General features: G+C 42.8%; 1 protein-coding gene across 1 annotated transcript; it reads left to right on the top strand.

Moving 5' to 3' along the window:
- Nucleotides 1-6991: 6991 nt before the first annotated feature.
- On the top strand, nt 6992-11638 carry MOS (MOS proto-oncogene, serine/threonine kinase). The gene has a single exon (XM_010401157.4). The coding sequence runs from the start codon at nt 8168-8170 to the stop codon at nt 9215-9217; it is 1050 nt and encodes a 349-aa protein (XP_010399459.1). The 5' UTR covers nt 6992-8167; the 3' UTR covers nt 9218-11638.
- Nucleotides 11639-12570: the final 932 nt, after the last annotated feature.

The following is a 12570-nucleotide window of genomic DNA, read 5'->3' as shown; positions in this document are numbered from 1 at the left end:
TTTCAGATTAATGCAAGTCTATAACATCGATGGTTATAGTTTGCAGGACAAACTTTAAGGGCATGGCATGTGCTAGACACAGGATATGGGTTGTCTCTCTGCAGTATTTCCAGAGGAAACTCAGTTGCTTTGATCCCATAGATGTCCGTGTGCCCGTGGCACTGGTTTCTGAAGAAGCCGGACTCTAATGCTTGGGGAAGAGTTGCCGTGCAGCCAGCTGAGCAGCCTGCACACGACTGCAGAAAGTTACCTCTCTGCTCATTCCACGCAGTTGTTCCCTTGCATAGACTGTTTGCCAGGAAAGTAAAAGACTAGCATTTCACATTTCATTGCTTTTTGGAACATACTTTGTTAACATCTTTAGCACTGTCTGTGTTTCCCTGCTTTTGAGTTCCTCTCTTTTCCAAGTTTTGGCTTTTTAGGTTCCTTGCTGTAACCCAGCTGGAGAGAAATGATTGTTAGAGAGAGTTGTTGGCTTTCACCTTCTCAGCATGCAGACATCTTTGCTTTCTTGTGATCCGTACCCCTTTCCTCTGAGCTGACTTACCACTTCTGTGCCACAGGTTTCTAACTTGTTTGAGAGGGTTGGCGTTGTTATATTGAGAGTCAAAAGCTTAACAGATGCTCTACGATATGAAATACCCTGCAAAACGATTTATAACCACCCACAAACACATACCCCACACACACCCCCTCAAGAGAAAACCACCCATTCATTGTGTTGCTGTCCTAGTTGGTCTCACCCACCATTACTGACTCAATGTGTCCTCCTTCCAAGCAGATACCCTCTCAAAATTCCATCAGTCTCTGCAATAATTGGAATGTGATTGCACAGATGACATCTGCGTTTTATCCAGAGATCTCTTGGTGCATTCTCTCCAGAGTTTCCTTGTTAAATTCAGAGCCACGGCATCTTCCTTCCTCTCTCTCCTGTAACCTCCTCTTTCCAAAACTTGAATAAGAAAGTGCAGAAAATGGTTCTGTAGTATCCTCTCTACCTGGTCTCACTGTCTTCCAGGAGTGGAAGAGGAAGGCTGTTCTAGTTTTCCCCTTCACTCTGCCTTGCTCTTTACACCTTCTTTTCCTTTCCATACAAGCATGCCCTAGGATGAAAAATGTTTTTTGACAGAGAAATCCAGAACTGCAGAGCTACTGCTGGCTAAGAACTGAGCAGCTACATGCTGTTGGCTTCCCTGCTTAGCAAATCAAAACATTGTATTAAATCGGATAGAAATTAAGTTTTCCAAGGTGGCAGCTGCTGTAGTTGGCACAACAAGGATTGGCGATCACGAACCGGCAGCAAGTGGGACAGCAAGATAAACTCTGCTACAAAATTTAGTCTGTACTTAATAGTTTGAGAAGTATATTGGAAGATTAACTGGTGCTTATCAGTGTGAGCTGGGGCCTTTAGCAAATAAACAGCAACACTGTATTTCTGTTTTGAACAACACTGGAGATAATGGTGTTGAAAACGACAGACCTCAGCCCTAGTGTGAAGTTTCAAGTTCCTGCTCATGTGCTAAATCCCAGGTAATTCAGTATGAACTTTCTCTACTCCTAATAAAGGTGTAACAGGTTGCCTGGTATTTTTATTTTTCCATAATTTTATTAATTAATTTATTTATTGTAATGGTCTGCATGTCCTCAAGAAATGAACATTTTCAGAGAAATAAGTATTTGGAAAAAATACAACAATTCTGTTCTTCATTGTCATCACTCAGCCTTGTCTCTTTTGAGGATATTTGTATCAAGATCACGAGCTACAAAGCTAGTTTGCCTCAGAGGAGACTGAAGAGACATCAGCTGTCAGCTGAGCACTCTGAAAAGAGGCATATGGTAATGTCTGCTGTGGCTGAGCTGGAAATAATTTGAATTGATCCCTTGATAGTTTACCCGTGGGGCTGATTCTCACTGTTGGCTGAACTGCCATGTACAAAGAATGGTTTAGTGTCATTTTCATATAAATCAGTTCTCTGTTTGATGTGTGTTAAGTGGTGCAGAGAACCTGAATAGTCAGAGTTTCTAAAAATCAGTATATTGCTTAAACTCTGGTGAATGTATGTGTGCACGTGTATGTATGTATGTATGCATGGGAAAGTAATCTAAACTGGAAAAGTTGATAAATTAGTTTGGGGCTTTTCTTCATTTTGGTTTCCTCCAAAATGTTTAAGTCTAAAGTGAATCATATTGTTTGTTAAGGTATTCCTTAGTTAACACAGCATGTGGTTTCCCAGGCAAGCTGGAAGAGCTTCCTCCAATTACTTGATTAATCTATGAGAGACAGCAGTTTATCTGAAGGGTGCACAGACTCCAGCAAGGAAGGTGTTTGTCAGCTGGCCTTGTGTACTCCTAGATACAATTTCAGCAGAAAAGTTCTATAGGCTGTGCCTCTGAAATTAGGCTCAACTCTGGCTTACTGGCTTTTGTGGTAGATTGTTACACACATGGTCATGGGTAAATCCTTAAAGTTCCCTCACAAGCACTTATACTGCAAATAAAAATAAAATACAGGCTTTGTATGGTTTAGGGGCATGCCATAAGTGAGCAACATCTGAGCTGTAACATAAGACTATCAAATATCAAACATTCATGACAAATAAACACAGACTAAATTCCCAAACTTTCTGAAGTCTACCCTCACCTGAAAATTGTCTCCTTTTATTTTGTCAGTGTTTGGCTCCTTATGCCAATAAAGTATTACAGGGTTGCCCCATGGTTTATATGCTGTGTTCAGCTTAGGCTAAATTCAGAAGTATTTTTACAAGAAGTTTCTGGTTACTCACTGAAAGCCTTGCAACAATGTACTTTAACTGTATGGCCCATTTTAATGTCAGGCTTAAAACCCTTTAACTTAAGGCAACCCCTGAGAATTTGCAGTGCCCCACCAGAGTACCCAGGCCATCATTTCAGAGCCACCAAATTTAGCTGATTCTCTTGCCTCTTCCCCTCTGTAACTCTCCAAAGAGGTGGTGTTTGCAGGAAGCCGCCCCATTTGCTATGGCAGGGTATTTAATATACACCACAGAGCTGGGCATGATCTGTGTTAATGGGATTGTGCAAGCTGCTGGGAGAGACTCATGCCTTTGCATCAGTCTAGGCATCAGCATTAAATCCATGTACCTGGAAAAGCAGCAGCCCCCCAGCACTAGACTTAGCACTAACATTACCCCCTGGGTTCTTTGCTGTACGTGATTAGTTTTTCTCATTATGCATTGAAACTCTTTTCTAGTCCTTAAACTACAGTCTTAAATTCCACCACTATATTTGGTATCTCCCCATGAGCCAGCAAAGTCAGCTTTGCTCCAGGGGCAAGACTGCAAAACCAGTTTTGGACAATTTGGCTGAAAATACTGCATAAGGTACCTGCCATGTGACAGCACCCCACCTGCCGGGATAAGTATCCACCTTTGAATGGCCAGAAAATACTGCTGTGGGTGAGCCTGTATTTTACATTTCATTGTCTTTATCCCTAAGTTTGGATTCTTCTAGCTTGTCACAAGGTGCTCTTTTGAAATGGTGGTATTAATCTACAGCAGCAGGTGTCAGATTGTTTGTTATCCCTAGTCCACCTTGGTCACTGAGACCCCTGTAAGTTAGCTGTGAAACCTCACCTGCCTTCCCAGTGTCTCCAGTTAAAACCTCAGTGTGTTCAGGTAAGGAGAGCCTTTGCTTCATGCTCTTGAACACATGGAGCAACCTTACTGTGAAGGAAAAAAAGCGTCAAACAGCTGTTTGGCAATGTGTGTTTGAAACTTGATCTTATTATTTATAAACTAGGGTTTAACCTTTTAAAATGTTTATTATTATTATGTCTCAGCAGTAAAACAGCATCACAGTTCTTGCAGATGGATTTTTTTCCTTGCATTTGGGTTTACCTTTCACTGCTTTAATGAGAACTTGCTTGTATTTGTGGTTCCGAGGTGTCATTTTTCTCACCAAAACAGCCAAACTCTGAAACATGAACTGGATTCTTTGCTGGCTTGTGCTTGTAGTAAAAAAAAAAAAAAAGTGCTTGATCAGTGGCCTATCTTCAGAGCAAGCCTCTGTAGGGACTGGCTTCAGACAATGCTATCACTGTGCAATTGATCATATCAGAATTCCTTTCAGGCAACTCTGAATATCTTTTGAGGTCTATGAGGTGTGACTGGAAGCAACGCTTGGACTATGAAATGCTGTGCATGAGGAGAGTGTAGGTTCATCATCAAATCCTAAACTGAGATCAGAGGGACTAACACTAAAAGGAGAAAAAAGAAAACTTTTGATTTCAAACGGAGAAGAAAACCTCTCAGAAGTCACTGAGCCACAGGCTAAGGAACTGTCTTGCTTTGAGTAGGACTGTAATTTAAGTACTGAAGAGCTACATTTGGCTCCTTTAGCAAAGTTACAAAGTAACCTACTAGAAACACAATGCTACCTCTGTATTGTAAGGCAGTTCTTAGAAGCCTCTGGACAGCCAAGCCTTCAAGGGATTGTTACATGGCACAGCCACCAAATGTACAAAGAAATAAAGTAATGATTGAGGGGAAGTATATAACTATACACTCCTAAACTCTCTGAAGTCAGTTCCAAATCCCCAACCCTGTCCTTCTCCTGTTTTAGACAAAACTGGCTATTAACCACCAGAATGATGCACCCTGATGAAAACAAAGCTGGTGTTTGGTATGTGTCCTGTGTTGTGCTGGGTTACATCCATACCAGCCTTTTAAGGCCCTTGGTATCGGGGCTGATTTCTCCTGTCCAATGACCAAACAAACAGCAGTAGTAACTAACAACAGTGGCAAACAAAGAGTTTCTGTATTCCTGATATGCAAGTGAAATATGAATGGGGAAGTGAGCGAGATTCTGTACTCCTTCTCATCCAGCAGCACAGATTAGGTTGGGCAGCTGGTGCAGCATTGGATGCACAGGTATGTTTTACTTGCACAAATACAACACACAAGCTTGGAACAAACCCATTGCTGCTTGCAGTTTATTGTAGCTGTGACATATTGCAGCCCACAGGACACAGACTGTGCTTCCCTCCTGTCATTGTCCCAAGTTCCTATTGCATTCTGTGCTGATGACTTCTGGCTCCTACAGCTTCCTTTTCCCTCATGGAAAAGGCAGTGCAATGGGAACAGTGTGGTTGGAGGCTGCTGAGGGTTGTTCTGGGGAAGGGTGGCCGGGAGGCAAGGGGCAGCTTGTCCCCAGCAGCCCTGCTCTCCTCTGCAGGTGGCTCCCCAGCCTCACCAGGGACCTACCCCAGCCTGCAGTAATGCCAGAGCTAAACAGGGCTGTGAAACTTAGCAAGGATGTCCTACAGTGCTTGTGGCTGCTGGGAAGTCACTGGGCCAAATCACCAATGGATTACAGGAAAATAATATTTATTAAGAGTAAAAGCCTGCTTGAATTTAAATCTGATTTAATCTTGTTCACTTCGAAAGACTCTGGACGTTCTCTTGCTTTGGTCTTCAGCAGTAAGCTTGAGGCAGAACACTAAGTTACATTGAGGCACTTTAGATCCCAAAGAATGCCCCTCTTCCTGTTCAGAAATTTCAGTGTATTCCCCAAGAACAATATAACAATGTCTACCATGGCAAGGCAAAAGAGAAAGGTTTCTGACAGAAAAGGGCACCAAGAAAATTACCTGAAAAGGTAACAAAAGGACAACTGACAGAAGTGGACATGGAGTTTGGAAATAATGATATGGAATGTCTGATATATCCTTTTGAATGAGACTTCAATCAAAGAAATTTGGAAGCAGCTGTAATCCTGTCTGTTTCATGAGCATAGATTTTGCTGCTGTTTATAGCATTCACAAACATCAGATGTGCTGCTGTAGTTGTCAGCTTAACAGGTCCGCTCTCAGTCTCTTCATCCACACATCTTTCTACCTATGCCTCTCCACACCCAGCTTTGCCTTTGAACTTCACTGCCGCCCTAACCTGGTGAAAATGGCTTGGAGAATTCAGAGCAGAAATGTCTTTCTGGTGCTTTTATATGCTGTATGGCACAGAAGCCCACCGAAGAATTGGAGCCCTAAAGAGCTCTTAGAAAACAGGCATAAAATCTTTTTGCTCTCCCATGTAGCTTCTTCCACTTTCTGCAGCTTTTAATTTCCATCACATCTCACCTGCCTAGAAGACGTTCTCTGCAAATATTGGAAATGAAGACTTCTATGTACAAGCATAAAATTGTAGTGCTGCTCAAGAAAGGAAAGTAAATACCTGCTGTCTCCATTGCTTATTTCACTGCGTATTTAAAACTACACTAAAGACCTTCTGGTCCTCCCCCCACCCCCAGAACATCCCTGTGTAACTGATGGTGAGCCGAAGCAGGGGTAGCAATGGGATATTACTCGGCTGGCTCGTGCTGTACAACGGAGAGGTCACAGGGCGCGGCAGCACCTGGGGGTCCAGGGCCTCTTGCACTGCCAGAGTCCCTTCTGGGAGGGGCCAGGAAGGAGGAGCCTTGTGTTGCCAGGCAGTCCCATCTGCAGGAACTGTCCCACCCACGGCCACTGCGCGGTCTCCTGGCATCCCTTAGCCTTTGCGCCCTCACTTGTTAACAACTCCTCTTAGCACCTATTTATCGAGATCTTCCCCAACATGTCTGTTTCACACTGCCAGGTGAGAACCCAAACTCTCCATTCTCATTCATCTGTGGTCCAAGTTTGCTTCCCTGTGAATTGCTGTGGCAAATTTCTGTTGATAAATCTCAGTTCTGGGGAAGATCTCCATCACTGATTCACTACAGAGTGATGTCTTTGAGACCCTCTGGTCGAGCTGATCTAGAGTTCAAGGAGGGTCAGAAGATGACTTTGGGACATCAGGTTTGTGTGTTAAGGTGAACAACTGAGCGCATCTCGAGATGGAGAACACTCCAGTTCTGTTTGCTCAGGGTCTGGGTACCCTTGAAAACCCCCCCCCTCAGCAGCCTGTGCTGCATTTTACTCATCCGGAGAATAAAAAAAAAAACAAAAAACAAACCAAACACAAAACAAAACAAAACAAAACAAACCACCAAAAATGAAAACACCGGGAAAACTCCGCAGGAACTGTCTGCAGAGCTGGTGCTGCCCAGAGGTAAACTCTGCAGAAAGAGGCACCATCAGTCTGAAGTCCCATGGCAGAATCTGTACTGAAAAATCCGACATCCAGAAGAAGGTTCTGAAGAGTGGGGAGGTGGGAAACAGGGACCAAGCTTTCCAAGATATTTGTCAACACGTATAGAAAGGTACTGGAATATTCAAAAGTCCTTAACTGTATAGGTCCCATAAGGGTGCTCTGCTATCTGGGCAGTACAGCAGGTACCAAACACTATGGCAGTTGGCATGAGCACTGCAAATACGTGAAAGGGTCAAAACTCAAAAAAGCCCTTTGAAAAAACACTGAGACCACTAAAACAAAATTATCTTTGTTTGATTTCTTCCAGAACAGCTCTGTAAATTCAGCAATAATTTTTCTAAGAAGGATCCAGAAATAAAATACACACCTGTAGTAACTGCATGGAGTGTGATGGGAAGATGACCAAATACTTATGTGTAATTCTAGTTACTATATCCAAAAGATGATACAGAACAATCACTTGTTTTATGCTGCTGTTAAGGTTGCGGTCCTGCGTGGGCAAAGCCAAGCACCCAAAGCAGTCCCCTGGTCCCAGTCATGTTTAAGTGGTAGCTTCCTACAAACACACTTTTTTTATATTTATGCGTGCCATAGCATCATCAAAGGTCAGTACTCACCACTTCAGCTGCTTCCACTGACAAAGTCTTTGAGCTCTTTAATGCACCTGATGCTGATCATTCCTGCCTGGAGCCATGGTGAAATGCATTCACCAGTCACTGCTTTATTTACTCCTGGGGCATTTTGCTAGAGGCATTCAATGGGCAGAACATATTTTTTTTGAGATTAGAAATGATGTGAAATACTTACGAGTTAATAGTTTTTTAGCTTTAAATCCATTTGCCTTGACTTTCTAGAGGTTTGCTTCAGGGCTGGAGAAGAATGTTTCCAGGTGAACCTGATTTGGTTCTGACAGTTGTGACAGATGCAGTTTATTTGAGGGAGGGAGGGAGAATTGTGAAGGGAGGATAAAAGGCTTTGGAAGGCAGGTTAGAGTCTTTTCTGTCAGGGAAGCTTTCCAGTCTTCTGTCTTAGTAACTGCCTGTTGTTTTTTCCTTCATATTATGCCATCACCTATTCCTCTTAATTGTTTTCTTTCTTTTGAGTATTCCCCCTCTTCGGATTTGCGCCCCTGCAGTAGCCCTTTAGTTATCCCTGGCAAAGACAGCAGAAGCTTTTTGGGGGGAGCTCCTTCAACCAGGACTCGTTGCTTGCCTCCACGCCTGTCTTGGTGCTCCATTGACTGGGAGCAGCTCTGCCTTCTGCAGCCCTTAGGATCTGGGGGCTTTGGCTCTGTCTACAAAGCCACCTACCATGGTGCAACTGTGGCAGTGAAGCAGGTGAAGAAGAGCAGCAAAAACCGGCTGGCATCACGGCAGAGCTTCTGGGCTGAGCTGAATGTGGCCCAGCTCCAGCACGATAATGTGGTACGTGTGGTGGCTGCCAGCACGTGTGCCCCAGCCAGCGAGAACAGCCTGGGCACCATAATCATGGAGTATGTGGGTAACATCACCCTGCACCATGTAATTTATGGCACTAGGGATGCATGGAGACAGGAGGAGGATGATGAAGGAGGATGTGGAAGGAAGGCCTTGAGCATGGAAGAGACTGTGTGCTATTCTTGTGACATCATGACAGGCTTAGCCTTTCTGCACTCCCAGGACATTGTGCACTTGGACCTGAAGCCTGCAAATGTTTTCATCACTGAGCAGGGAGTGTGCAAGATTGGAGACTTTGGGTGCTCCCAGAAACTGGAGAAGGGCTTGTCCCAGAGCCCCCATGTTTGCCAGCAAGGGGGCACATACACCCACCGTGCCCCTGAGCTCCTCAAGGGGGAGAGGGTCACTGACAAAGCAGACATCTACTCGTTTGCCATCACCCTGTGGCAGATTGTCATGCGGGAGCAGCCGTACCTGGGAGAGCGGCAGCACGTGCTCTATGCCGTGGTCGCCTACAACTTGCGCCCTTCGCTGGCTGCCGAGGTGTTCCACGAGTCCCCAGCAGGCCGGACGCTCCAGAGCATCATCAGCTGCTGCTGGAAGGCGAACGTGGAGGAGCGCCTGAGTGCAGACCAGCTGCTTCCCAGCCTCAGGGCCCTCAAGCAGAGCCTCTAGGAAAACTCAGGACTCTTTATATTTCTTTTGTCGACTTTTCTTTCCCTCCACCCTTCCTCTGAGCATAATTAATTTAGCCCCTGTGTGAGCTAAAGGCTTTGTTGCTGTTTTCTATGCTTAAAAAAAAAACCCCGAACCCAAACTGTTTTGATATAAGAAAATTAAAAGTAGTGATTTAATGAAACTGGGGTTTTACCCTGGAAGGGGATAGAGGCAAAGATCAAGATGTTGGCAGACATGACTTTTTCTGGTTGATGTGTTGTGTGCTGCCTTGCTGACTGGGAAATGTGATGTGCAGAATAGCTGTTGGTTGTACATAAGTGAAGTACAAATGAAGGTTCTGCTTTTGGATGGTTCTTTATATGTAATAGCTTTTGGTATTTTCAAAATGTCAGATATGAGTTGTTCTTTGTATCAGCTAGGGTAGTGCATTTGAGCTTTTCCTCTTCATTTACCAAGGAATGAGTATGTATCACAATCAATGAATGCAGAAAAATAAATACAGAGTGTCAGTGTTCTATTTAACCTGTTCCTAGATGTACTTAATTTCAGTAAGTATGCTGCTTCTGATATGGAAAATGCGAACTACTCACATACTCCTTGAAATAAAGAACCTTTTTGTCAGTCTAAGGCTACTAAGAGTAAGAAGATGCATTAACAACCTGTCCTTTTTATAAGACTTCCCTGCTACCAGGTGTGTTAATAGCAACTTGCTAGTTGGAACATTGTAAATTCTGAAATATTGTAAGAACATTTTGTGAAGAATAGAGTTTTAAAAAAGGAGGGAAAAGAATGGTAAAGGGAGGATTATTTGTGCTTCATAATGCACAGGTCAGGATTGGACAAGATACTGGAAGTACTGAAAAGGAACTTTGCTTACAGCAGTAATAATGTTCCTCTGCTGGTGCCCAAAGCATACACTATTGAACTGTCCTCTGCACTGCTTATGTCTTGTCTACTGTCTTTTCTAATCTGGTTGTAGTGTGTCTGGGAAAGGAAGTGCTGTAGGCAATGCTAAAGACAAAAAGCTCTGATCCCTGATTTATCAGAACTGGTAATTGTACATCTGAGCCCTTATCTGGAGCTGCCTGCTGTAGCTGATATTGCCATTCTGCTCAAAGCCTCTGCTTCTTTTTAAGACAGGAGAAAGAGTGATGTTTCAGTCAAATTGTTTTTCTTCTTTACCCTTCCTCCCCCTTGCTTCCATTCTGGAAAAAAAATCCCGAAGGAATTGAGCCAGTTTCCTGATTTCTGACACACATCTGTTGCTAGCCCCGTGAAATCCTGGAAATGAGCAACTATGTGAATTTGAGATGATTCTGTAGGTCTTTATGGTATTTGGGTTGGTAATTGAAATTAATGGTTTATAAAGGATATCTAAGCTTAACTATTTCTTGGTCTTCTGTCTGCCTTAAGTGGAAATATAAAAGGCTGGCTGGAATAAAAAAACTTAAAGTAAATTCTGGAAAATATTTCCTGTGTTTCTCTGTCAAAATAATTATGCTATAGAACCAGAACTTTTTGTGTGTGAGAGTGTGTTGCATAACTTAATAAAGAAGTTGTTTTATAGAAGTTATCATAGTAAGTCAGTTACCTTTTGAAATGATTAGCTGAGGGCATGTAAGATAAAATTATAGATAAAGCCATTGACATGCCTCACCTTAACTTCAAGCCTTAAATAAAAATGTTTGTGGTTTTCAAAAGAATAAAAAATGGAATTAATTTTCATTACTAGCTCCTAAATGCTGATGTGTTGCATTTATTTTGCCAATCTAGGAAGCTTGTTGCTTATACTGCTAGAAACCTGTGATTTTTTGCTTAACGATACTTTAGCATCAACAAGTGCTACTTGAGTCTCTGTGAAAAATCAAGCACTCTTCAAATTCTCTGTTGTACTTGACAGAAGGATACTGAATGGCCCAGATCTGCTCTTGAAGTATAATCAGCTCTGCAGATGTTTCTGTCAGTTTTATGGGGTTCTCTTTTGATAGTGTGAGAGAGAACTCTGCACAGCACTCAAGGTGTAGGCACACCATACTCTGCTGCTATAATGATGGTCTCTATTTTTTAATCAACTTCTAAGGTTTGTTTTGTTTTGTTTTTCGATTTCTAATGAGCTCTAACTTAACACTAATCAAGAAATATCTCAAGCCTAACAGTTTAGAATCCTTGGTTCTATGTGAGGATGATAATTTTGTCTGTTTGCCTCACTATACACTAATATACCTTGAGTTTCGTTCTGCCAATTTGTAGTTGGCCCTTGCAATTAAATAACTCCGCTGTCAGCAAATTTGTTTATCTTCTGGCTCCCCGTCTTGCACTTCACTTGTGGATGTGCTGGGCAGCAGAGGATCCCCTGAAACACCAGTGGGCATTTTCTCCTGCTGAGAAAATGGACAGTTTTAGCCCCTGTGCCTAGCTTTTGACTTACCCAGCCCCATGTTTTCTCTCCTAAATGTGGCTGCTCACCACCTTTCAAAAGTTTGCAGTGAAGGATTTTTCAAATACCTTTGGAAACCCTAAGGGAACATATCAATCAGTGCCTTATCTACATGCTGTCAGTGTTCCTAAAGAATTCCAACACAATTGTGTTGGAAGTGCAATTCTTCCAACCAAAGCAATATTGGCTCTTTCTAAACAAATCATGTCTATGTGTCTGTTATTTCCTTTACTGTAGAATCTGCTGATGTATCTTGTACAGCTGACAATCATGTAATTAGGAAATTTATTTTTTAAAGACTTCCCTGGGATACAATCCCGGAGAGAAGAAGGGCCAAGGACACCTGGTTGATTTTCAAGGATTGCCTTCTCCAAGCTCAAGATTGATCCATCCCCATGAGCAGGAAATCAGGTAAAGGTGACAGGATGCCTCCAAGGATAAGCAAGGAGCTCCTGATTACACACAAACATAAATAATAAATATGCAGGAGTTGAGAGACCAGTGTGGGGTTTGGAGCAAGGAAGATTTACTGTTGGTAAGGAATGATCAGGTTAGGGAACACTGAAGCAAATAAGATGTACAGAATTTCGTAGGACCTGAAGGGGTGCATTCACAAATGCTGACAGAGCTTGCCAATGTCATTGCCAGGTAACTTTTGGCTATCTCTGGAAGGTCATGGTGCTCAGGAGAGAATTCTGAGGTCTGAAAGAAAACAAATCTAACTCCTGTTTGCAAGATGGCCAAGAAGGAGGATCTGGAAAACTTAAAGCCAGTCAACCTCATCTAAATCCCGGGAAAATTGGTGGAACAAATAACTCTGGAAATCATTGCCAAATATGTGAAGAAAAAAGGTGATTAGGAGTAGTCATCAGGGATTTATGAAGAGGAAATCATGCTTGACCAGCTTAGTAGC

This window comes from Corvus cornix, chromosome 2 (assembly GCF_000738735.6).
Source record: "Corvus cornix cornix isolate S_Up_H32 chromosome 2, ASM73873v5, whole genome shotgun sequence".
Lineage (NCBI taxonomy): Eukaryota > Metazoa > Chordata > Aves > Passeriformes > Corvidae > Corvus > Corvus cornix.
This window is presented reverse-complemented; position numbering and strand designations above follow the sequence as displayed.

Excerpts from the sequence above, each read along its gene's own strand:
- MOS (XM_010401157.4), top strand. The coding sequence starts at position 8,168 with ATGCCATCACCTATTCCTCTTAATTGTTTTCTTTCTTTTGAGTATTCC.